At 48.7% G+C, this 26,377-nt stretch overlaps 1 protein-coding gene and 1 long non-coding RNA gene across 8 annotated transcripts; both read right to left on the reverse strand.

The window, feature by feature from the left end:
- Nucleotides 1-3,255: 3,255 nt before the first annotated feature.
- On the reverse strand, nt 3,256-7,809 carry LOC122377152. Of its 5 annotated transcripts, none has more exons than XR_006255805.1 (5): nt 7,677-7,809; nt 7,142-7,250; nt 4,468-4,595; nt 4,120-4,224; nt 3,256-3,337 (listed from the first exon to the last, which is right to left on the reverse strand). It is a non-coding gene; the product is annotated as an uncharacterized LOC122377152 (long non-coding RNA). The 5 variants fall into 5 exon arrangements; XR_006255804.1 differs by lacking the exon at nt 3,256-3,337 and adding an exon at nt 3,448-3,502; XR_006255802.1 differs by lacking the exon at nt 3,256-3,337 and adding an exon at nt 3,771-3,836.
- A 609-nt stretch (nt 7,810-8,418) lies between these two features.
- Nucleotides 8,419-15,622, reverse strand: LOC122377151 (kinesin-like protein KIFC1). Of its 3 annotated transcripts, none has more exons than XR_006255801.1 (4): nt 14,451-15,622; nt 11,364-11,621; nt 9,601-9,747; nt 8,419-9,238 (listed from the first exon to the last, which is right to left on the reverse strand). XR_006255801.1 is itself a non-coding variant. In XM_043357107.1 (4 exons), the coding sequence occupies exons 2-4, from the start codon at nt 11,379-11,381 to the stop codon at nt 9,170-9,172; spliced, it is 234 nt and encodes a 77-aa protein (XP_043213042.1). In that variant the 5' UTR covers nt 11,382-11,658; nt 14,452-15,622; the 3' UTR covers nt 8,419-9,169. The 3 variants fall into 3 exon arrangements, 1 of the variants encoding a protein (XP_043213042.1); XM_043357107.1 differs by having other exon boundaries at nt 11,364-11,658; nt 14,452-15,622; XR_006255800.1 differs by lacking the exon at nt 14,451-15,622 and having other exon boundaries at nt 9,538-9,747; nt 11,364-12,218.
- Between the last annotated feature and the right edge of the window lie 10,755 nt (nt 15,623-26,377).

Consider the following 26,377-nt stretch of genomic DNA (forward strand, 5'->3'; position numbering starts at 1 on the left):
AGATGTTCTTGGGAAAGCATTCTGCTTCCCAAAACTGTTTCTGGGTTGTCACTTGTAACTTGATCAACTCCAGAACGCCTATAACCCCACAACACAGTGACCCTGGCCTTTTGCATAGGAACATAACGGGACGAAATGAAGGCCTCCTCCTTCGCCCTTATGGGGTTGTTTTCGGGTTTGGACGGATGTTTCATCTCGAACGTGGACTAGTTAGTCCAGATGACCTGGTTGATGTCATCAGCCCTCTAGTTTTGTTTAGCCTCAGGCATAACGAAACTCATGTTTAGCCATTTTAAGACGTTTTTGACTGTTTTGTGCCCTCCGGTAAGCAAAGCTTAAGTCACCTTGAGTTATGTACCCCGAAAGAACACTCTTAGACAGCTGGTAATCCATCCTGAAAAGTCTGTTTACCAACTTTCTAACCCTTTGACCTTTTTGATGGCCACTTTGGCGCCACACAGTTTTGGCCACTTGGCTCATTCCTGAGGGCTGGCTAGAAAGAGGATAAACTTGCAGTGATTGACTCCCAACAAATCATCGGCATCACTTGCTGACGGTGCGTCCAGTTAGCGATGGATATTGGCTACAGACTGGTAGGCCTCAATCACCCTCAATCGTCACGAATGGTCACGTGCTGACTAAATACTGAGACGTACCCGTATCGGAGACCTCTATGTTGCGGCGTTAGCCGTCTCTGTAGGAAGCGGGCTCTCTAGCAAAAACTATTTTGTCTACAGAAATTAGCTACTGTGGAGCATATTTCTACCAGCCATGGCAACCATGTAAGCTCAGTTACGAACCAATGTCAACGTGCCTTTAAGCAAGAAAGCATAAAAACGTAAAATTTAGGTGAGAACGAACTTATGGGACACCCTGTATGTCTGTGTGTGTCTGTGTGTATACTGATGTGTGCACCGATTGTTTATGTGTCCATATTACATGAAATCATGATCTGAGAAGCTTTTACCAAAAATGCAGTCAAAAAAACTCACAAAAAGTAAATTCCGCTTGCCTAAAACGCAATTATCTTAGATGACCTAGGTTGACCTTGACCTTGACCTTGACATCTGTACATCGTCGAACAACATGTTCCATGATAGGTGGGAGGTAAGACTGGCAAAAAAGGCCGAAATCAAGGTGTCAGAAGCTCACAAGGCCCATAACCAACGCAAGATGTTGAAAATTGGCCATTTGGGTCATGACATGACCTGAAAAACAAGGTCATATCTCCGAAACCAAAAACCACAGAAACTTGAAATTTTCAGTGGACATCGAGAAAGGATAGAGGAGCAGCTATACGAAAAATCAGCCTTCTAGCTCTAAAAATGTTGAGTGCAGAGCAGAAAGACTACCTGGGGGGGGGGGGGTGGCAACCACCCCCCCATGTGCGGGCGAGGGTTAACCCGCGCCCCAGTGGCGGTCTCAGCCAACTTCGCCCTAGTGGGGGGGGGGGGGGAGCATATGTTACCACCCACCTCTAATTCAAAAACTAAGAGGGCTAGAAAGACGCGGTAAAAAGTAGTCGATAGCTCTCAATGCGCACATTTGAGAGTATGTATTTTGGTCATTTTTCATCTTAGAGCAATATTGGGGTCACTGGAGGTCATCAAAGGCCAAAGTTTGCCAAATGTCCTTATATTTCTCAGAAAACATACATTTATCTCAGGAACTATAATAGCTAGAAAAACGCAGGGAAAAACAATCGATAGCTTTTGAAATCTTCTTTTCATAAGGTCATTATCAAAATTGACCTTAGGTCAACGGTTTAGCCCCCAGAGGGCAAAAACTGCAAAAATAGTTGTTTTTACGAAATGTGTTTTTCGACAATAACTTTTGACTTAAAAAAGCCACAACATTTCGATTGCCAGAATCGTATTCCTCTTGCCGAGACGCGTCGAATGAACTATTATTTGAGCTTTAAAGGTCAACTTGAAAATTTGACCTCAGGTCAAGGTCAAACCGGAAGGTCTTGACCGGAAAAGGTCTTGTTGCATATCATTCGATGCGTCTCAACAAGACAAACACAATGAGACCATCCCCAGCGTCCTATCTCTTTCCAATCGAGAGTTATTGGCAAAAATCTGTTTGTAGCCTCAAATGACCTCGGATGACCTTTCTAGAGGCTATCAGCAAAAAAAGACACCTTGGTTGTCACGGGTGGTCCAGATCATTGTGATTCTGAAATATTTGGACTGTTCCTATGCGTACACACGGATCTAGAGGCATTTCCATTTTTCTCCATTGACTTATAAGTAATGGTAAGTTTACGCCACTGACCTGACCTTAGGTCACGGATATAAAAAATCCGAGATATAAAAATTGTAGGCACCCATAACATCATGCAATCCACCAAGTTTAATACCTTTCTGACAAACATTGCAGGCTGGACATGATTGGAAACTTTTTTAGGCTTGGTCAGTTAACTTGACCTGGTGACCTGACCTGACATGACCTGGGGTAAAAAATTTTACACCTTGTCCAAAATTAATGTACAAAAAGCTACCCCAAGCGGCGTGGCGTTACACGCCGCGGTTTTTTATTCACACGCAAAAAACGCGACAGGGTGGTAACATATCCCCCCCCCCCACTGGGACGAAGGTTAAAAATTAACTATTTCCTTGTATGAACTATGTGTGATTTCAAGCTTTTACGACTAGACATTGTAATTTGACGTACGTTTTTTCGGCTACTAGTCGTTTATTGAAACGAAAACAATAAACGACTAGTAGCCGAAAAACGCATTTCCTTTAACTTTGTCGGACCGGATAGTGGGTAATATATCGCAACCTTTTCTGCTAGTAAAGTTTGAGAATGTTTGAGGTATAAAATTTATATAGCTTGTAATACCAGTTTCTTTCATTACTTCTTTTTTGGATCATGTTTCAAACATATTCTGGTCGTTGTTGATATTCCGTCCCAGACCGAACATCAAAGCTGGGTTGGCAAATTCGTCAAACGCAGATTAATTTTCAAGTAAACTATGCAAACTTCGAAAAAAAGCAGGTTGGCTGCACTGAGCTACATACATTCTGGGAACGCTTCCGTACTGAAGCAGATACTTATTGCGCCGCTTATCGGCAAGAACAAAGTCTTATCAGAGAAAACTCGCAGACTCGCACTTATGAGGACAGTGAAAAACATGTTGAACTGATGAAACTCGCAAGGGCAAAGTCTAGAGTGGAGCAGCCTTAGAAAACACAATGCATTGATGTCACAACAGTTACAGTGCCTCACATCGGTGCACCGACCCACCTGGTAAGACGACTCCTGTGGCGGGTCCCGGTGGTGTGTTGGAGCGGCCGGGCCGCCATCGGCGAACCAGCCGTCTTTGGTGGACCTGAAATAAGAGTGGAAAGGAATAAATATCGATCTCGTGCAAAGTTTGCATTTGCCACATTTCATTCATTTCAAATAAAAATAATTGGAGCAGACTTATCTTTTGAGTATAGTTTGAGGCGGAGGTGTGTTGGAGCACTGCAACCATCTCTCTGGGGAGGCAAGCCTGAAAGAACAGTACAGAGGAATTAGTAAACACAGAAGAAAATGGAAAAGAAAAATATGACATGAAATGAGAACAAAAAGCAATAAGAATTTCAAAGTATTGGTGGATGTGAGCTGATATGCCAGAGCCAGGTCGAAATTAGCGCAAGTTCATGTAACATTTCACACCATAGAACTAGTTCGTTCTAAACTAGCGTTCGAACTAGTCCTAGTAGTAGAAGTAGAGCTAGAACTAGTCCAAACTAGAGCTCGGACAGAAAAAAAAAACACTCATCTTTCGTCCAGGTGTGAGGCCGCCGCAGATTCCCAATCAGGCTGGTTCACCAACCCGCGAGCTCCCAGGCGCGCATGAAATAAAAACAACACTGGAATCAGCATACCAAATTCTGCAAATCCTGCCACACACAAAGAGCTAGAGCCTAGTGACAATCAAAAGTGTGTTTATCTAGCTTACTGGGGCTGCTGGGTGCACCGACTGCAATGGCCATATGGCGCCCAGATCTAAAGTGTAAGTTAATTGTGGTTTTAGGGCGCACCAACTGCCGTGGTCTTACGGCGCCCATATCTAGTGTTCTTCATGTGAATTCAGTTCACTCAAAGTATAGGTGTATGTCATACCTGTGAGAGATCTGGAGTTCCCGTCGGCCGCAGTCCAGTTTTGACCGGCAGATGGACGCTTCTAGTCTCGGTACCAACGGCGGCGCACGTACTGCCGCACATGAGCTGTGGGAGAAATGACACGATGTTATAAATTGAAGTGAAATAGCCGCCCAACCGCAAGAAAAAGAAACAAAGCATGAAGAAAAATACATGGTGATTATGTCGACGATTGTTTGATAAAGCGATCGCAAATATGGACTGCAATATGATTTACAAAGTAGTGTCACAGCCCTTGTCGCTGCGTCCCATTCACTCTATTAATTTGTTCATTTTAATTCAAAACAAACCAATGGCCCAGGCGCTCACCGTTCCCAGTCTGTTTGTTGACAGGTCGGTCCGACACAGGACCGGGGGCGCGCTCTCTCGCGGTGGCCGTCCAGCGAACACAGAGGGGTGGCGGCACCGCCCCAGACGGCTGATCACACAACGCAATGCTGAAACGACAGAAGAGGCATCGAGTCACTCACTTGGGCATGGGGACTTGGACATGAAAACACGTTGTGCCACATCAATACAATCCTGTCCATAGATGTCGCTAGCATACAGCGCCTGAAGTTATGTTGCGCCGCGTGGTTACAGTCTCGCTCATAGATGTCGCTAGCGTATGACGCCTGAAGTTATGCTGCGCCGCACAGCCTCCAGCGGCCGGTATAACACAGAGCTTTGGTCGACAAATGGCAGCCTTTTACATGCAGAGTTGGAGAAATATGACGGCCAAAATAAAGAAATGTTAGGTTGTGACAGCTTAAACCTCGCCCGTATAGGGAGGGGGGGGGGGGGTCGAACGGACCCCCCTCGGTTTGTCGCGAATAACTCGCGTAAAAAGCGGCCGATCGCGACGAAACTTCCAGTGCCCTCGAGTTGATTTTACACCTACCCTGAAAATTTCGTGACCCTGACCCAAGTGAGCTTTGACCAGTGACCTATTTCTCGAGACCATGTTTGGCCGGAATCGCGATTCGGCGTATGTCGGCTGCCATTAGCCGCGCCTTTGCAGTCTTCGTGGTTTCAAGCATTTAACCCGCGCACCGACGGGGGGGGGCGGATATCCGCCCCCCCTGAGGTTTTTCGCGAATAGCGGGAAAACCGCGGCGCGTAGCGCCGCGAAATTTGGTATGACTATTCCCTTATCAATTTTACACATGGTGTGCAAGTTTGAACCTCCTACCTTTCAAGGTCAGGTCACCAGGTCACTTTGAATGACCCAACCTCAAGTCACTTTTTTGCAACTTTGTCACCGTGCCAGAGCTACAGTAGATGTCGGAGGCCTTTGAAAGTCGCAGGATGTTATTAGGTCATTAGTAGCTACAATTTGTATATCTCGGAATTTTGATATCGGTGACCTAAGGTCAGGTCAATTTCGCGACCTCCCCATTATAAGTCAATGGGGGAAAAATCAACTCCCTGTTTTTACCACTAAAACGGGTTGGAATGGCCCCATATACCATACATGACTTCATATACGATCAACCTTCACTACCTTGAGGTGTGTTTTGCTGTTGGGCAGCTGTGAGGTCATGTGACGTCATCAAAGGTCACCAAAGGTTTTTGGCCAATAACTCCGTACAGAAACAAGATACAGACGCGTGGATGGTCTCATTGTGTTCAGCTCGTCAAGACGCATCGAATGATATACATGATGACCTCGAGGTCACGTGACCTGAGGTCAACCTTTGACCTTGACCTTTCGAGGTCAACATATATATCATTCGATGCGGATTGACGAGAGGATCACGATGCTGCCCTTAGTTTGTTCCTATCTTGACTAATTCGAAAGTTATTCGAGAAAAACTCTCCATATTTAGCGCCGCCATTTTGACTTTTTCGACCCCTGTGACGTCATCTTTGACCTGACCTGAAAATGACCTTAGTAAAAATTGTAGATCTTGACCGTGCGTATCCGATGCCGTTTACCGCTTGTCGCTATCTTGCTTCGTTCTCGAGATCTCAGGGGGGGGGGGCGGTCATCCGCCCCCCCCCGTCGGTACTAAGTTGGCGCAGACCCCCGTCGGTGCGCGGGTTAAACATATAATATGTTGGTCTAATGCATTAGGGTGGGTGTCAAGGTCACCTGAAGGTCAGGTCAGGTCATTGACCTTTCATGACCTCGGTTCTTTTTTCCGAGTTTTACATGTTTCAAGGCTAGTTTTTGCAGCTGAATTCGAATTTAGCAACAATTTGAACATTTACGAAGTAGTTTTGGTGCCTTCGTAGCATGTTACGAAGCTGTCAGAGGCAGTTGACACGTACCAGTAATGCCCGGCAGGACCCCTACTAGTTGACCTGACTTGACCTGGCCTAAATGCATGAAGACATCATCTTTGATCAAAACTAGCATGATATTCGTGATCAGTACCCCGAAAACCACCATGGCGACCTCATTTTACGATTTTCTAGCAAGTCCCGATTTTTCCGACTTTTGGGTCATTGACCTGACCTGGAAGGTCAACCTAGGATCTTAAAATTGGGTATCATCGGCTCCCTTTTGTTACGGGCAACACGCTCGTTTTTTTCCGCGAAGCTCTAGCTCGATCAGGGGCCAAACGGCTAGGCGGGTCCAACCCCTTATACGTTCGAGGCTTGCAAAACACCAATTCGGGCGAGGATTAAATATGCTGCCTTAATGTTTTAGATGCGCGAAAGATACTCATTTCTAATAAATAAATTCTAAAAGCAATTAAAATAAGTAAACCTACCTATGGTAAATCGTTCGTTCGTTTTCCAAGTATCAATACTTGAATACTAAGAATAAGCCTTCAAATTATTCAAATTAAGTATTAACTTTTCTAAATTGTTACTTGAAATAAACAGTACTTTTTAACTATCCTGTGGCTTGCGCGGAAGCGACTGCACACACGCATCAACAATCAGGGTGTGTATATTGATATTGATATCCATTTCCAGCCAGTGAATCAAGCGATCCAGAATTAATAAATTCCGGTCATAAATGAGTTTAATACCGCTGTGGGCTCGCCCTTACCGTTCAGAGGCGGCCGGAGCTCCGACCACGGACCGGAATCTCTGGTCGACACTGCAGCCGCCGGGCGGGACTCGGCACCGGGAGAAAGCCCAGACACCGCGGACAAACACTGAAACGGTCAGAGGGGACAGTCGCTCAGCCCGATTGATGTCACTAGCTAAGAAGCAAAACGGCTACCATATTGGTCTCAAGACAAGGGCCCAGGCGACCTGTAGTTCGGATGCGGTGAATACCCTGACCCTCGCCACAACTCGAGTGCGGGGTGGGGCTGGGTGGGAGGAAGGGTGCACTAGGCCCGAGCTGTGGCGAGGGTAAGGGTAGGTATTTCACCACATCAAAACTACAGGTCGCCTGGGCCCTTATCTTGAGACTAATAGTACAGTAATTCTTGTTCAGAGAATTAGCGCGACTTAAGATAATTCTTCACGTCTCACGTCTGGCCTAACACTCGCTAAAAAAGAAAAACGTTCCTAGCTCATTTACGAAACACAACACTATAAAACGCCCGAATTGTAAATTCTCGCTGTGTTCTTACCTCGTATCCGTCGAAATTTCTTCCAGAAACCGTCAGCACACCGAGTGCCGTCCGCCCTCACCGAGCGCTGGTAGCGAAGAGGTCGCGCGCGCGACGGCCAGCCGCGCTCCGGCCGACCGGCCGCCGCCCGGGGGCAGGACAGACGCAGGGGCGGCGCCAGGTGAGCGGGGTCGGGAGGGCAGAGGCAGTCACGTGGGGCGGGCAGAGGCGGCGCCAGGCACGACACCCGGGGCGGTAGCGGTGTTGGGGTCGAATGTATGCAGACATTGAGATTCCGGCCCTTGCCAAAGTCACTGGCAATGTTCTGATATGAAAAAACAGCATTTGGTTTTCTATGGGTGTACCTCCAAAGTATAAGATTATTGAAGGTCAAATATGCTCAAATTAAATGTATTTTATCACTGATAAGGGACGCTAAGGATTCTGCACTATCGGAACATTGGAACACCATTATTATTATTAATAATCCTAGTATCATTATTTTTACTGGAAAGTGTAAACGCTCCACAGCTGTGCTAAAAATTACTTTCTCGGCTCTCCCCTCGCGCCCCCTCTCATCCTTTATCTCCGCTTTCCCGCTCTCCCTCACGTTCCCCTCTAATCCTTCTACACTGCTCTTTCGTCTGTCTGTCTGTCTGTCTGTCTGTCTGCCTGTCTGTCTGTCTCTCTATCTGTCTGTCTGTCTGTTTATCTGTCTGTCTCCCCCTCTCTCTCTCTCTCTCTCTCTCTTCAAACGACAAACAATGACATGCTATTTTATTTTAAACGAATGATGCATCGCAGAAAACCGCTTAATTCGCCCTGAAGCAGAGTTCCGACCGACACGATGATTTAGTTGCGTACGACATGGTCGTAGTTCGGCACAACATAACACGTAACAGTAGTTTTTAAGTTCGAACTTCAGGCCACAAAACAAATTACCATACAACGGCCCGTATTACAGCTGGTTTATTATTCTTGCACCAGGTGGCAGCACTTCTTTTCCAAAATCAGTGCTTGTATTTCCAAAATCGTGATTTCCTCGCTGAGGAGTGAAATCGGCTCCATCGTTGTCAAAAATAACAGAACCGTTGCCATTTTTGGCACGTGTGACAAAAATAGCACGTGCTAAAAATGACAACGATTGATCAAACCTTCCACGACTGATAAGTTTATTCAATGCACGCCTCCATGGACACATCACATGTGTCCCGAGCATGAGATACGTTGTTTATTCAATACACACCTCCATATCCACATCATATTTGCCCAGTGCATGAGATACGTTTATTCAATACACACCTCCATAGACAGCACCGCACCTGCCATCGCCTTCACGGGCACTCAAGTTGTCATAACGTGACATCACTTGTCCTCTAGCTCACTTTTTCAACTTCAAAGTGACGTTTTGGTGAGGCGCGATGTTTGGTCGAAGGCGTTCGGTGGCGATCCTCCAGATCACTTGTTTCTGCCACAGAGTGACGTAATGATGCCCGATGTTCGGTGTATGAAGATCAGTGGCGTGTTGTAGAACTGTAATGTTTCAGCCGTACCGAATTCGTGGTGCACTGCCATTGGCCAGCCTGTCGGAGAGATGGCACAGCGTCAACAGACATCTACCAACATCGCTTGAATGTGTACCAGGACAACAAACAGCTGGTTGTCGATGATCAGGTACTTTATTTTTATAAAATGTCCTATAAACAAAACATGCTAACCCGCGCCGGACCGGTGCCCGGCGACTTCCGCGCGGGGCGGATATGTACCGTCCCCGGCGGTAAAGTACATACAGGGTGCGCCCGACAGTTCCGGAGGCTGGAGAGTCTATCGCTCCGTTCGTCGCTGGAAAAACTACACCCATCCCTGCACGGCTCAGCCTCACCGCGGTGTGACCGCCCTCGCCAGGTAGGTTTCGTCAGGCTCTGCCGATGTGACAGTGGTTGACCTGGCCGGCCAAACGCAGCGAGTTGAGCGTCTCGCCGGCGCCGTCCTCGCTCGGCGACACGTTCACGAACATCAGCGTCTTGCTGTTGGCGTCCAGTGAGTGGTGCAGCAGGTGCGTCAGCTTGGAGTCGCGGAGCGGCACGTGGTCCTGCCGTGGGGCACAAACGGAGGGCGGTCAGGCATTGGGCGGGGCTGGTTAAAGGGACCCTCCCACCTTCAAAAAAGTTAATGAATTGGCATGAAAGTGATGTCGCTCGGTTCAGAAAGAGCAAAAACGAATATCTACCAAATTTCATCGAAAAATATTCACCGGTTTTCAAGATATTAGACTTTTACTTTTGTTTACTTTTTGGGATCTCCGCTGTTCCTAGCGACTTTATTTGAAAGTGCGGCATTTGTTGCGCGCAAAGCAGCATATACCACCGCGTGCTACAAAACGTTTTAGTCAAACATTTAACGGACGTTCGAAAGCCTGATGACGTCATCAGATTCCCGTAATGGTTAAGAGATAGGGACCACGCTGGTCCCACCCTGCAAGTAAAGGGAAGAAATTTCTTGAACACCATAAAGCTGCGGGGGTTGCGACCAGGATAAATGGTGGTTTCTGAGCCTGGCCGCAAACTTGGCTATCTCAACTCAAAACTAATGTTAAGGTGGGAGGGTCCCTTTAACACGCGCAGTGGAAGGGTTGCGAGTACTACGCCCAGTGGAAGGGGGGGGGGCGGATGCCGCCCCCCCCTAAGATCTCAGCTCCCACTGGAGCTAGAAAGACGAAATTTGGAGGGTAGGTGGAAGCCATGGGGAACTCTATTGTGTGTGAATTTCGTGACCCTAGGTCAATATCTTCAAGGTCAAATGAGGTCAAATGTGGTCAAATCTGCCATATTAGCGACTTTTTTGCGTTTACACGCCGATAACTCAAAAAGTTACCGGCCGATTTTTTTAAAACTTTCACTATACGAAAGAGCGAACATTTGTGAGTATGTATGGTGAATTTCTAGATAATCCAACAATAAATATGGCAGTGAGAAGCCTGCTAAGGGTAAGATGTCGCCGGCTGAAGCGGCATCGGCCGACGCGGGAAACGCGGCAATCACAATTTTGTGTTTACACACTCATAACTCAAGTTGTTACCGGCCGATTTTCAAAATTCTTTGACCATATGATTGCCTGTACATTTCTCAGTCTTCTCACCGAATTTGACGCGAATCTAATATAATCAGCGGTAAGGAGCGCGATGTAAAGACGGAACCGTCCCGCCCCGGCACAGTCTACAATTCAGGCGGCGCGTAACGGCTAGCGCCGGCCGCCGCGCCGCCGCGCCGCCGCGGCGGCACGATGTTTGACTTTACACCGCTATTACCAGAAAAGTTGTGAACCGATTTTCTTAATTCTTGCACGAGAAGATCCGCAATTCAATTCTGGACAGGTAGCCGAAATTTCACATTGATATTGTGCTTGAGGCGCGAGTTATTGGCGAAAAACAGGAGGGGTGGGCGAAATCCGCCCCCCCCTTCCACTGCGCGTGTTAACGAATCGATCGGAACGGACGTAGATCACTGGAGCAAAACAGCACCAACAAATAGGGCGCTACGAAACACCGCGCCTTTGAGGATCCCTAAACCCAACATGCAAGCATCATCACAGACAATAGCGCTAAATACCACAACATGTGTTCATAAGCATCAAACGCAGCTATGTCACCATCATGCGCTTAGTATCTATCGGCAGCTCGTCACCGACCGGGCGAAGTTAGTTACCTACCGTATTTCCCAGCGCCATGGTGACGTTGCCCAGGCTGGCCACTGGCCAGCGACTAGTTGATATTCGTTGTCTCGGTGAGCCGGTCGCCCTGCGCTGCGGACTCTGAGCCGCTCGGGGCCGGAGCAGGTCGACCAGGTACAGTGAGCCGTGTCAGCGCGCTGCGCCAGTACCCTCACGGCGCAGCGTGAACACCGAGTGGGAGCGAGACGACTGCTGGTGGCAGTTGGTGGCGTCCACGGCTCACTGCTGACGGGCCCGCTCCAGCAGGGAGGAGAAGTCTCATTGTTCCACCACCGTCACCACCCGGTAACACAGAGCGGGGGGGGGGGGACAGGTGTCAGTATGTCCTATGTATGTATGCGAGGGGAGGGCCATTCCATTCAGTCATCCTTGCTTGTCTGTTTTTTTTTTTATTCAGCAGTAAAATGCCTTTTGGGGCGACCAACAGAGCGAGCGAGAGGCCCTTGCCGTGCGAAAGGTACTTTCAGCTGACTTGTGCACTGTACCCTAATAACCGGTCCGTAGCGATGTGCCAAATTTAAGCACAATCGACCTAGCCGTTATCGAGATCTGGTAACGACACCCTGCACGTGCGCACGTGCGAAATGGGTCCCAGACTCCCAACTGACATGAACGGCACCCTCCTAACCGCTCCCTAGCTGTTAGTGCCTGTTGGCATCAAATGGCTTTGGTGATTCGATACGATAGCAGCTTAATCGTAATTTAACCCCCGCCGGCACAGGCCATTTTGCGTCCTTCGACGGCACAAGGGGGGGGGGGGGGGGGTACGACCCCCTCGCGTTTGGCCCCTGATCGAGCTAGAGCTTCGCGGAAAAAACGAACGTGTTGCCCGTCACGAGAGGAAGCCGATGATATCCAATTTAAGGTGCTAGGTCATCGGGTGATCTTCCAGGTCAGGTCAATGACCCGAAAATCGGGAAAATCGGGACCTGTTAGAAAGTCGTAAAGTGTGGCTGCTATGGGGTTTTCCGGGGTGCTGATCACGAATATCGTGTTAGTTTTGATCAGAGATGATGTCTTTAAGCATTTAGACCAGGTCGGGTCAGGTCAGGTCAGGTCAACCGATAGGGGTCGTGACGGGTATTCGTAATACGTGTCAACCGCCTCTGACGAACTCACGTAACTGCTGTGATAATTTTGGTTGCGATAATTTTAATTATCGTCACCATATGCTTACATGTAGACGATATAGTTACTGGGGTAGGTTAGACGGATATCCGTCGTTATCCGCGCGCGCGTTATCCCTCGCACTTTTAGGGGTGGGTCGGATAAAACCCCTCGTTTTTTCGCGAATAACTCGCGCTAAAAGTGGCCGATCATGACGAAACTTTGGGTATCCTCAAACTTGTCTACGTGAATTGTTACACATCCGCTATACCTACAGGTCATGATCCTGAAACCAATGACCTTTGATCTGATTTCAGAGACCATGTTAGACCGAAATGATTTATCGTAGGGGAAGACGGCATGGAGGCGGCGGAAGGTAATTTGGGATGGGGGAAGGTAATTTCACACCTGATCCTTCCCGGAATCTAGGGTACCCCAAAATCTAGTTTTCTCACCGGTTTTAGGCCACTTATTTTTCACCCCTTGGCCTTTAACGAAAAATCGAAACGAAAACTTTTGCAAAAATTGAGATATTCCGTCCCATCTGAGTCAAGCCTTTTTGGTAACCTGGAATACCTACACGTTTAACACGCGCAGTGGATGGGGGGGGGGGGGGCGGATTTCGCCCACCACTCCTGTTTTTCGCCAATAACTCGCTCCGCAAACATAATATTAATGTGAAATTTCGGCTACCTGTCCGGCGCCAGCCTGAATTGTAGACTCTGCCGGGGCGGGACGGTTCCGTCTTTACATCGCGCTTCTTATCGCTGATACCGTCTTTACATCGCGCGCCTTAACCCTCGCACGTGTGCGGCGTTTGCCAGCTTCTAACGTGTAGGGGGGGGGGGACGTCGGTTGGATCCCCCCTTGCCGTTTGGCCCCTGATCGAGCTAGAGCTTCGCGGGAAAAACGAGCGTGTTGCCCGTCACGAGACGAAGCCGATGATGCCCAATTTTAAGGTACTAGGTCATTGGTTGACCTTCCAGAACAGGTCAATGACCCAAAAGTCGGGAAATGGTGACCTGTCAGAAAGTCGTAGTGTGGCTGCTAAGGGGTTTTTCGGGGTGCTGCTCACGAATATCGTATTAATTTTGATCACAGATGATGTCTTGAAGCATTTAGATCAGGTCGGGTCAGGTCAGGTCAGGTCAACCAGTAAGGGTCGTGACGGGTATTCGTAGGTGTCAACCGCCTCTGACAGCTTCGTAACATGTTACGAAGGCACCAAAACTACTTCGTTAATGTTCAAATGGTTCATTTCCAAATTCGAATTCAGCTCCAAAAACTAGCATAGAAACATGTAAAACTCGAAAAAGTGAACCGAGGTCATCAAAGGTCAATGACCAGGCCTGACCCTCAGGTTGGCCTTGACACCCACCATAATGCATGGGACCAACATCATATCACATGTTTGAACGTTTGAAACCACCAAAAGCTTGCAAACGCGCGGCTAATGCGAGCCGACATATGCCGAATCGCGATTCCGGCCTATCTTCGAAAAACCGAGGGGCGGGGGGAGGTTCGACACCTTCCTATACGGACGAGAGTTTAACATAGTAAAAATATATACTGGACGCGCATAAACATTGCTATTCTGCTGCTGCAGCGGGTTTTAAAATCGTCTATATCTCCAAACCGTCCATTTCTTACCAAACTGGTGCTTTTTTGTCGCTTGAAAACGAGTCGACCTTTCTATTGACAGCAAAAATTTCACAATATATGCGTTTTCAATACTATCAAAAACTTTCAAATGAAGTTGGGCATTTTTACGTCGTTATAACCGAAAGTACCCCCTGCGTTCATCACGGGTGACCTCACTCAGGATCTCAGGGAGTCTTATGGGGGGTGGAGATGTTATCGGGAAGCTTATAGAACACCGGACAGTGTAAGCAAGCCCAGACACAGCTGTGGAGCACCATAGAAATTATCGCACGAGCACACGGGCACACAAATTATCACCTGGCCGCGGGCCGACGCCCAGCTGCGCCAGCTCAGCCCGGCGACTGATCGGGCAGCTGCTTCTTCAGCGACGACTGCTCGTTGTAGTTGGTGGCGTCCACGGCTCGCTGCTGACGGGCCCGCTCCAGCAGGGTGGAGACGTTACATTGTTCCGCCGCCGTCACCACCCGGTAACACAGAGGGGGAGGGGGGGGGGGTCATTACCTACCCATGTGAGGAGAGGGGCACTCAGTCTCGTCACCGTTACAACGTTATCACACAGTAGCTGGGGGTGGCAGGGACAACACGCCATTACAGTAGCCACGAATAACCCGCGCCCCGCTGGGGTCCTGGATCTCCATGCCCTGCTGGGGGGTGTTTGAACACCCTTCTGCCTCGGCTGCTGGGCCAGGCCACGGTGCGATACGCGGAAAGTGGCGTTCGAAAGAGTGTCAATAATAATGACGAAACCACTCCGGTCACTTTTTCGGTCAGTTCCAGGGTCAGGTCACCAGAGGTCATTGAAGGTCAGATTTCGTTGACGCAGCGGGAACAACGGTCCAAGTGTGAATCTGGAGATGGGGTTACTGGCGCCCGGAACCTGCCGGAAGACAAGCCGTCAGTCAAGATGAAGACAGAAACGCGGCGGTGCATAGCAAACCAGACAATAAACTAACATACAAAGTATGTAGGTCAGAAGACAGACGTGGATGGAACCGGTAGCAGCGACATCTATGTAATTTGGCATAAAGTTTAAATAAACTGAGCAGCCCACACTGCCGTCACGTGGCCACACACGCGGCCGTCCAGGACTGACCTGCCGTCCTGGCGAGCTCCAGAGACGGCAGCGTATTTTGACACATGGTCGGCGAGCCGCATGTGTCAAAATATCCCATTATGACGCCCGGTACCCCACCCGGGCCGACCGCAGACTGCCCGCGGGCTGACAATGCCGGTGCTCCGTCCGTCCCCTAGCCGTGCCCATCAGAGGTCGCCGCCCGTCCCCTAGCCGTACCCCATCCGAGGTCGCCGCCCCGGCAGTCGGCACCCGTACCGAACTCACCGGACAGTATGTCCAGGCCCATGCCGTCCCCTATCTCCGCGTGTGTCCACTAACACGAATGACGTCACGCATGTGGGCGGAGCTATGGGCGGAGCCTAACGCACGCGGCAGTCCAAGCCGCCATATTTGAATTTATATTTTAATAGAATCTTGCCGATATTTTGGGTGAAGTCAATTTGTATGGATAGCTTGGTGACAGTTTAGCTGTACGAATAATAATTCATTATGGATGTGCGTATATTCGGCTTGGAATTGCGATGAAAGTTCCGCACCACATAGATTCGAACTCGGGACCTTTGGAATACTGCGCGGGCGCGCTAACCACTACACTACCGTGACCGCGCGGCAGCCGGCGGCAGGGAGGCTGCGGAGACATGAGGGACATTCAGGCTTTTGTGAAAAAAGCAAAAGATTTAGCGAAAAACACATAATAGATAACTTGCAGAAAATTGTCTACTCTTTCAAATAGGGTACTTAGCTTTGATATACTTTGTGCAGACTTCATTCTACAGTGCTTCAAAAATCGCTCATTTACATGAGGATTGAACGGGGCTTCGAGACTTGACTCCAACCTACCTTGATCCATCTCAAACCATAGGGTAAGGTGCCTAATTAGCGACCCTTTCCGATTTGCGACCTACCTCCCTACAGAAAAACTGGCAGGAGAAAACGGGGTAAAAACATCGTCAAAAGGTCAGCCATACTTTGGTTATCAAATTAAACTATTTTCCGGTTGTCGATGTTTCTGGTGGGACGTTTCAGGTGAGTTTAAATAAAAATGACGAGTTTCTTATCCAAAACGTGTGTGTTTGGGCCCTCTCTGATGAAAAGCGATGCATATTAGGATGATGCACCTTTTTTATTCTGAATCGACATTCCTTTTTTAATTCATTGCCGTTTTCCCATAGTGAATCGCTCAACTGTGCACAGCATGGCGGTTAAAAATGTGTCGCAACTCATATTTCCTATTTGCGCCTGACATGGTTGCAAATAGCTCAAGAAGGAAAAGAAAGGGGAGAAAAGAGAAATGAGAATGAGTTGTTGCTGAAGCTTGCAATGTGTGGCAGGGGATGCCAAATGTCCTCACCGACTGCAGGGGTGTCGAATTCAGCGCGGACCTCGAATATCATACAAGATAGCCCGCAAAAATTTGGGTTTCCGCCTTCTTTTCGCCTTCGGTGCATCACGTGATCAGTTTTTACTTACGTAAATGTGTTGGATAAACGTTCCTGTCCGAGTGATTGAGTGCTTTGCGTAAAGGTTACCTTTTTGAGGTCATATTTCATCTTTTCAGGCGTCGCATTTTTTTGCCATTTTTAGTATGGGGAAACCCATAGACTTATTAGCGACCCTCCCCGGTCGCTAATCGGGAAGAGTTCCCTATTAGCGTTTTTTGCAATGGTTTGCCAAAATGCTCACTACAAATATGTTAGTGAATATTGGGGCAGAAAATGACTATATTTTAATACAAAAATGAACGATCTCTCCGAAAATCAAGCCAATAACACAGTGGCACCCACAGAGCGTGAGCAATGACGGTTCAAATTAAGTGGGTCGCTAATTAGGCACCTTACCCTAATTTCCTTATTCAACGGAAAATAGCGACTATAAATGGGAAGGCTGAAGGATATGTCCGAGTATTTAGTATCTGGGGTCAAGATTGGGGATCTCCTCGGACCGAGTACAACGTAAACTGCACACCAGTAACCCGACGGGGCTAGGTTGGACATATGGGCGGGATACGACGAGAACTGCACACCAGTAACCCGTCGAGGCTAGGTTGGACATTTGGACGGGATACGACGAGAACTGCACACCAGTAACCCGTCGGGGCTAGGTTGGACATATGGGCGGGATACGACGAGAACTGCACACCAGTAACCCGTCGAGGCTAGGTTGGACATTTGGACGGGATACGACGAGAACTGCACACCAGTAACCCGTCGGGGCTAGGTTGGACATTTGGACGGGATACGACGAGAACTGCACACCAGTAACCCGTCGGGGCTAGGTTGGACATATGGGCGGGATACGACGAGAACTGCACACCAGTAACCCGTCGAGGCTAGGTTGGACATTTGGACGGGATACGACGAGAACTGCACACCAGTAACCCGTCGGGGCTAGGTTGGACATATGGGCGGGATACGACGAGAACTGCACACCAGTAACCCGTCGAGGCTAGGTTGGACATTTGGACGGGATACGACGAGAACTGCACACCAGTAACCCGTCGGGGCTAGGTTGGACATTTGGACGGGATACGACGAGAACTGCGCACCAGTAACCCGTCGAGGCTAGGTTGGACATTTGGACGGGATACGACGAGAACTGCGCACCAGTAACCCGTCGAGGCTAGGTTGGACATTTGGACGGGATACGACGAGAACTGCGCACCAGTAACCCGTCGGGGCTAGGTTGGACATATGGACGGGATACGGAAAAAGAAAAATTTTTGTCGGAAAAAGAATACCTACCACGCAGTTTGCAGAGGGCTGTACATTATATCTTTAGTCTTATTACCCAAATCCTATCCTGATATATATTATATATATATATATATATATATATATATATATATATATATATATATATATATATATATATATATATATATATATATATATATATATATTTACGTAAGCTACCGACGGAAATTTTTCGGAAAACTTTAACTGATTTCGGAACACATTAACCCGCGCCCCAGTGACGGTCTCAGCCAACTTCGCCATGGGGGGGGGGGGGGGCATATGTTACCACCCACCTCTAGCTAAAAAATTAAGAGTGCTAGAAAGACCCGGTAGAAAGCAGTCGATAGCTCTCAATGCGTACGTTTGAAAGTATTGAGTAATTTTTAATCTTAGAGCGATATTGGGGCCACCGGAGGTCATCGAAGGTCAACATTTGCCAAATGTCATTATATTTTTCAGAAAACATGCCGCTATCTCAGGAACTATGATAGCTAGAAAAACGCATGGAAAAGCAATCGATAGCTTTGGAACTCTATTTTGATAAGGTCATCATCAAAATTGACCTAAGGTCAACGGTTAAGCCTCCATAGGTCACAAACATTGTGAAAATAGCTGTTTTTGGATAAAACTTTTTTCACGAAAAAAAAACTTTTGAACCAGCGAAGATTAAAAATTGGCAATGGCACTATCGTGTTTCTCTCCTTCAGCCGCTTCAAAAATACATTTTTTACCTGGAAAGGTCAAGGTCAAACTTTGACCTCAGGTCAAAATCATGTGGTGACCCAAGTAGGTCATGTTGCATATCATTCGACTCGTCTCGATAAGACAAACACAATGAAGCCATCCCCAGCGTTCTATCTCTTTCCAATCGAGAGTTATTGGCAAAAAGCTCTTTGTAGCCTCAAATGACCTCAGATGACCTTTCTAGTCTATCAGCAAAAAGAAAAAAAAAACACCTTGGTCGTCACGGGTGGTCCAAATCATTGTGATTCTGAAATATTTGGACTGTTCCTATGCGTACACACGGATCTAGAGGCATTTTCATTTTCTCCATTGACTTATAATGTAGAGTCACGCCACTGGCCTGACCTTAGGTCACGTATATAAACAATCCGAGATATACAAATTATAGGTGTCCATAACATCATGCAACCCACCAAGTTCAAAACTTGTGGACTGTTCCAATGCGAACACACGGATCTATAGGCATTTTCATTTTCTCCATTGACTTATAATGTAGAGTCACGCCACTGGCCTGACCTTAGGTCACGTATATAAAAAATCCGAGATAAACAAATTATAGGTGTCCATAACATCATGCAATCCACCAACTTCAAAAGCTCTCTGACAAACACTGCAGGCTGGATGTGATTGCAATTTTTTAGGCTTGGTCAGTAACCTCGACCTGGTGACCTGACCTGACATGACCTGAGGTGAAAAAGTTAACACATTGTTCAAAATTGGTGTACAGCAAGCTACTCCAAGCGGCGCGCCGGTTTTTATTCACACGCAAAAAGCGCGACAAGGTGGTAACATATGCCCCCCCCCCCTGGGGCGAAGGTTAACTCGCACCCCAGTGGCGGTCTCAGCCAACTTCACCCTAGTCGGGGGGGGGGGGGCATATGTTACCACCCACCTCTAACTAAAAAAACTAAGAGGGCTAGAAAGACGCGGTAAGAAGCAGTCGATAGCTCTCAATGCGTACGTTTGAAAGTATTTCGGTTATTTTTCATCTTAAGGCAATATTGGGGTCACCGGAGGTCATCAAAGGTCAAAATTTGCGAAATGTCATTATATTTTTCAGATAACATGCATTTATCTCAGGAACTATGATAGCCAGAAAAACGTGTGGAAAAGCAATCGATAGCTTTTGAACTCTTCTTTTGATAACGTTATCATCAAAATTGACCTCAGGTCAACGGTTAAGCCTCGATAGCCCAAATATTGTGAAAATAGCTGTTTTGGGACAAAACTTTTTTAAAGAATAACTTTTCAACCAGCAAAGATGAAGAAATGGCAATGACATATCGTGTTTCTCTCCTTCAGCCGCTTCGAAACATTCTTTTTTAACTGGGAAGGTCAAGGTCAAATTTTGACCTCAGGTCAAGGTCACGTGGTGACCCAAATAGGTCATGTTGTATATCATTCGATGCGTCTCGACAAGACAACAAGACAAGTTTAAAACCTCTCTTACAAACACAACATGATAACAAACTTTTTTAGGCTTGGTCAGTTAACTTGACCTGGTGACCTGACCTGACATGACCTGGGGTCAAAAGCTTCACATATTGTCAAAATTGATGTAGAGAAAAATACTCTTCACACGCAAAAAAAAAAAACGCAACCGGATGGTAGCATATGCCCCCCCCCCACACACACACACACTGGGACGAAGGTTAACCCTCGCCCGCACATTGGGGGGATGGGGGTTGCCACCCCCTAGGTAGTCTTTCTGCTCTGCACTCAACATTTTTAGAGCTAGAAGCCTGATTTTTGGTATAGCTGCTTTTAGATCCTTTCTTGATGTCCACTGAAAATTTCAAGTTTCTGCGGTTTTTGGTTTTGGAGATATGACCTTGTTTTTCAGGTCATGTCATGACCCAAATGACCAATTCTCAAAATCTTGCGTTGGCTATGGGCCTTGTGAGCTTTTGACACCTTGATTTCGGCCTTTTTGTCAGTCTTACCTCCCACCTATCATGGAACATGTTGTTCGACGATGTACAGATGTCAAGGTCAAGGTCAAGGTCAACCTAGGCCATCTAAAATAATTGCGTTTTAGGCAAGTTGAATTTACTTTTCGTTACGTTTTTTGACTGCATTTTTGGTAAAAGCTTCTCAGATCATGATTTCATGTAATATGGACACAAAAACAATCGGTGCACACATCAGTATACAGTATACACACAGACACACACAGCCATACAAACACATATCATTGACCTTGACCTAACTTGACCTGGAATGACCTCAGCAGCAAAAATCTGGTCGGGTAGTGTGACAAAGAGGTTCTAGCTGACTTTGCACCAGAAAACGGCATCGTCATTGGTACCTATATGATAAGCAGCGCACTTGATATCCAACGGTGACCAAAAACAGCAACATTTTTTAGTTTGACCTGACTTTGAAGGTTAATGACTGACCTGAGAAGGTGGAACTGGGTATCATTGGATTCGTCTCTTTCCAAAGAATCTTTTTGGTCTTTACCGCGAAGCTCTATCTCCAACAGGAACGAAATGGCGTCATAAGGGACCCCCAATGACACCCCCTTGGACATTGTGTAGGAAGGACTTGTCCATGAGTTTGAGGCTTTGGAGAGACCCGCACGCGGTCTCGCGCAGTATCAGGCGACGACCACAACAGTGGCCTTTGTGCCACTGACCACCACCAGGTCTGGGCGGCATTCCTCTCCGTGACACGGCACCCTGTGCTCGCTCAGGATGGCAGATCTCGGATCCATCTTTTGAGCTCGGTCACGGATCAGTCCACACACCCAGTTGTGGCGCCGAATTTGCGCTCCCTTGTCGTAGGGCATTCGTTTAGGGCGTGCAGCTGTGTTTCGGCTGGGCCTCGACATCACCAGCACTCCTTCTACTCTTCGCCCCCACCGCGGGTCAAGTTTATCCGGGTGGGCAGGTTTTCTGAGACAATTTTCACCGCGGCTACGAACTCTCCGCCCCTGAGAGATTTTGGTTTCGTGAGCCATGGGTGTCAGACTGAGGACGCGTTTGCGTCGAACAACCGTCCCACATGGGTGGTTCGGTAGGGCTCTGCTCGCGCCGAATGGCGAGCGCACGAGTGTCGCGAGATACTGGATAGAGACGTGTCCTCGGTACCGAGTGCCCCAACCCAGTGCCGCAGCTCCCTTTCGAGCCTTTCGGACGCTCGGGCATAGCTGGTCACGAGCTCGTCCGCATGCGCCTTTAGGCGCACGAGTCGCTTAGGCGGGTGTTACCCACGGTGGAGTACACCTCCGGCAGAGCAAGACCACCATCGGGCGCTTTCATGTAGAAGAAGGCCGTCGGCGTGCCGGGAGGCAGGTGGAGGATTCACCTTACCGTCCTACGCACGATACAATCGAGCTGGCACGTCTCCTGAATCGGCGCCCGAGTGCTTAGCCGTAAGGTATGCATCTGAGTCAGCAGCAGGACACGACGTACGTCGTGTCCTGTCACGTATCATGTCCAGTCTCTGCTCTGGCTTCAGTGCTGCCTTTTGGATCAGCTGGAGGTCTTTGACCACCGCATGCGTGTCACAGTTATTCGGCCCCTTCGGGGAGAGGGATAGTCCGAGGTATTTGACCGACTCAGTGATCTTCCGGTTCATGATCGGTTCATCACCTATCGAGAAGGTACTACCCTCGGCCACCTTCACCGTTCGGGTGCCTGGGGCGGGCGCCAGTCTGATGGCGTGAGACTTGGACGCGTTCACCTTCATTGATCGGGCACCGAAGAATTCCCGAGCTGTGGCCAGCAGCTGGTTCATCCCGTGCACTGTACCACTGGCCAGGACGAGGTCGTCCGCAAACGCCAGGGTGTTGAAACTGCCGATGTCTGGGCCGGGCCTCAGCTCGTGCCTGGTTCCCATCAGGTCGACCAACTCGTCCACGACCATGTTGAAGAGAATGGGACGAGTGGGCACCCCTGCTTCACCTCACGCGACATCATGATTGGGTCCGTCGGGCCCTGCTTTCCGCAGAATTATAGTTGTGACGCCTGCGTACAGGTCGCCCACGATTTCAACGAAATGCGGACCCACGTTGAACCTCTCAAGCGCACGTTTGATGGAACAGTGAGACATCATGTCAAAGGCCTTGGCCAGATCAAAGAACACTCTGTCCTCCTTTTTCGGCATTCCTCGAGTGCTGCACAGACTACAAATGTGTGCTCGCTGCACCCGTCGACCGGCACGAAGGCCTTCTGTCGGGGGTTGATTTGGACCTGCGCTTCCAGGCGCTTTGTCAACAGCTTTGCGTACATTCGGTTGAGGACCGAACCGATCGTGATCGGTCTGTAGTCGTTCACTCCTGTGGGGTTAGCCGTTTTTGAGATCAGGGTGGTCCTGTTCACCCGGAACTGGTCCGGGATTTTTCCCTTCCAGAGAAATGAGTTGAGGATTGGCCTGACTACGTCCACGCCCCAGCCGACGATCATCTTACCGGTCAAGTTATCCGGTCCGGCCGCTGAGTCGATGCTCAGGCCTTTGATGATGCCGAGAACTTCGCCCTCTGTGAAGGGTACAAGTTCGACCGCCCCGTGCCTTTCGGCCGGTAGGCATGATTGTCCTGAGGTGAGTCCGCGCCGAACCGCTCCCCATAGACACGAGCAACATCGGCGGCGTCCGGCAAGGCGTCGCTTCCCACAGTTCCGGGCTGCCTCAGTTCCGTCATGAGTTCGCGAGGGTCCCTTCCGATACGGTTTTTGATGGAGTGCATAGCGCGCCCGCTTCCGCTGATTGCGGTTAGCGGGCACCGCCCCCGTGTTGGGCGGATTTTCGGGGCCTTGCATTGTGCGCGCAGGTCCCCTTTGTGGCCGAACCCTTCTGCCACCTTGACTGTCGGGGGCCAGATCACGTATCAGCACCCCGTACAGTGCGCTGATGTCACCTCCCTCGCAAACCGCGTCGTAAAAGTCCCAAGCCTTCTCTGCGGCTTCGGTCAGATCCCGGTTCCGGGGTCATTCGACCCGCTCGGTCTTGCCTCCTGCGCTGGGGGGTTGTTCCCCTCGGGCGGTGGCTGGCCGCCCTCAGGGTCACCCTCGTGTCTATCCGCCACGTGCGGCGGTTGGCCTGGTGCCGGGAGGTTTTCGTCCTCGGCGTTTCCTGCACCCCGCTCCGCTCTCACCATCCGCTCTACTTCCCTGATCTTTGGCCGTTTCCTGAGCGCGTTGATCTGGTCAGCATTATAAGCCGGAAACCGGCGACACACAAACTGACTGACCCCCATGCCACAGGCCGCCCCTCCTGGCCACTTTAGGCACTCCTCCGCGATGTCCTTAAGGACGTCAATGGGGAATTTCGCGCGCTCTGATGGCTCAGGGAGTGATTGGTTGTAGGCTTCCGGATGAGCGCGTTTGCGGTGCAACTGCATTCCGGCCTTGGAGTTGAACTCCCTTTGACACTCCGCACAGGCGAAGTCAGATGCTCCCCTGCCTGTGGGTGTCGTTTCCGTCCAGGATAGGTCTCCTCCCCTCTGGTTAGGGTTACGGTCCCTGCCAGGGGGAGTGTCGGGGGTGCCCTGGCCCACTGGCCGTCGGATCTCGCCCCTCTGCTCCCTTTCAGCATCGCCCACTCCTCCACCACGAGGCCGCTTTACGCACCTGGCGGAGTACGACGCAACCCGCGATAAGAGGCGAAGGTTCGCTGACATTTCTGGCAACTCCACTGAATTTCAGGTTCCGAGATGCTGTGCACCTCTGAGAGGTGCGACAGCAGGCGGCTTTTGCTCTTCGCAACTTGCCGCGGGGACGTACGCCCAGATGAACTGGCGTCGCTATGAGGATTGCACTGTGTGCAGATTCCATCACTGGGGTAGCTCAGAAGTCAGGGCCCAGTTCATATAGAAAAGCCTGTTGGCAGGTGCCACTTTGCCGAAAGTGTCACTTACTCAAAGGGACAGTTTTGGGAACGATTCTGACGCGTTCATATGGCCGGCTCATAGTCACCCTTCACCCACCCTAATTAAAGTGTCACTACGGGTCGCACTATGTGACCTAACCCCGTACACTCTGGCAATGCGTGTCTCAGGCGCCTTCTATACTGTAGTGTAGACTCGCTTGAAGCGTTTGCGCTGACAACCTTAACATAACTACTAGCAAGCGGTCCTCAACAGGTGCGCGCAGCGCGCTCGCTGCAGTGAAAGGTTAAACGGGCAAACCACTTCACTTCTCAGTCGCTCGTCTAACTTCTGCATGGGTCTTCGGACAGAGAATGGGGAAACGACATTCGAAGGCTCTTGGAAAGAAGAGCCTGGTAATTGCTTGAATATTGCAGAATGCATGTAAGGTCACGGTCAAGTAAAAGGTCAATGTTAAAACGAACGATATCGGTTTCGGAGACTAGACAGGCATATTTATATCGCAATACCAGCACGACGAGCCCAAATTCGACTTCAACAAAACAACCATAACTCGTAGCCCCCACGGCCCACAGCGAGAAAAATCGAATGTTGACTTAAAATCAACTATTGGAATGCGAGGCAAGGTGGCTCCGATGCTAAAAACATGCAGATTCGCTTGTTGCGTGGTGTTGTGGGTCACTCAACATAGAGTACATTCTATAATTTGGAAAAAAAACGAAAATCCAAAAACTCGCAACCCGCATGAGAGGTCCAGTGTGGGACGGCCTCAGTTTGGTAGCAACTAGCAATAATGTTAAGCGATATCACAGAAACAGTCATACACTCACACTATCACACACTACTCTATATCACACACTATCATACACTCACTTTATCACACTCACTATATCACACACTATCATACACTCACTTTATCACACTCTCACTATATCACACACTATCACACACTCACTATATCACACACTATCACACACTACCACACACTCACTTTATCAAACACTCACCATATCACACACTATGACACACTCACTATATCGCACTCTATATATCACACACTATCACACACTCACTATATCACACACTATCATACACTCACTATATCACGCACTATCACACGCTCACTATATCGCATACTCTACATATATCACGCACTCTCACTAGAGGTGGCAAAAGATGAAAATTTTGGGAACCAGACTCGAACCAGACCCGGCTGGACATTTCTGGAACCAGTCGGACCCGTATTAGTTGGAATCGGAACCAGTTGGACCCATTCCCCAAAAGTCAATTACAAACTACTTGTAGGTATCATTAGTTGCATCATGTAAACAGCCTATTTCCCACTGGAAACTCATGAGCAAAGAACGTGTGCAAAGAAACTTCCTTCATTCACTTCACTTCACATTTGACAATAATGTGTAGTGTGCAAGATGTAAAGTTAATGGTAGGACCCGGTTGGACCCGTCAGAAATTTCCAGGAACCGGTCTGGCCCATATGGTCCAGACTGGTTTTGGACCGGGTCCTCGGTCCACATTTGCCACCTCTAACTCTCACACACTCACTATATCACACACACACATACTCACTATTACACACTATCACACTCTCACTATATCACACACTATCACACACTCCTATATCGCATACTCTATATCACACACTATCACTCTCTTTATCACACTCTCACTATATCACACACTATCACACCTCACTATATCGCATACTCTATACCCACACTATCATACACTCACTTTATCACACTCTCACTATATCATACACTATCACACACTCACTATATTACACATTACCACACACTGTATCACACCACTATCACACGCT

This window comes from Amphibalanus amphitrite, unplaced genomic scaffold (assembly GCF_019059575.1).
Source record: "Amphibalanus amphitrite isolate SeventyFive unplaced genomic scaffold, NRLGWU_Aamphi_draft 002565F_arrow, whole genome shotgun sequence".
In the NCBI taxonomy this organism is placed as follows: domain Eukaryota; kingdom Metazoa; phylum Arthropoda; class Thecostraca; order Balanomorpha; family Balanidae; genus Amphibalanus; species Amphibalanus amphitrite.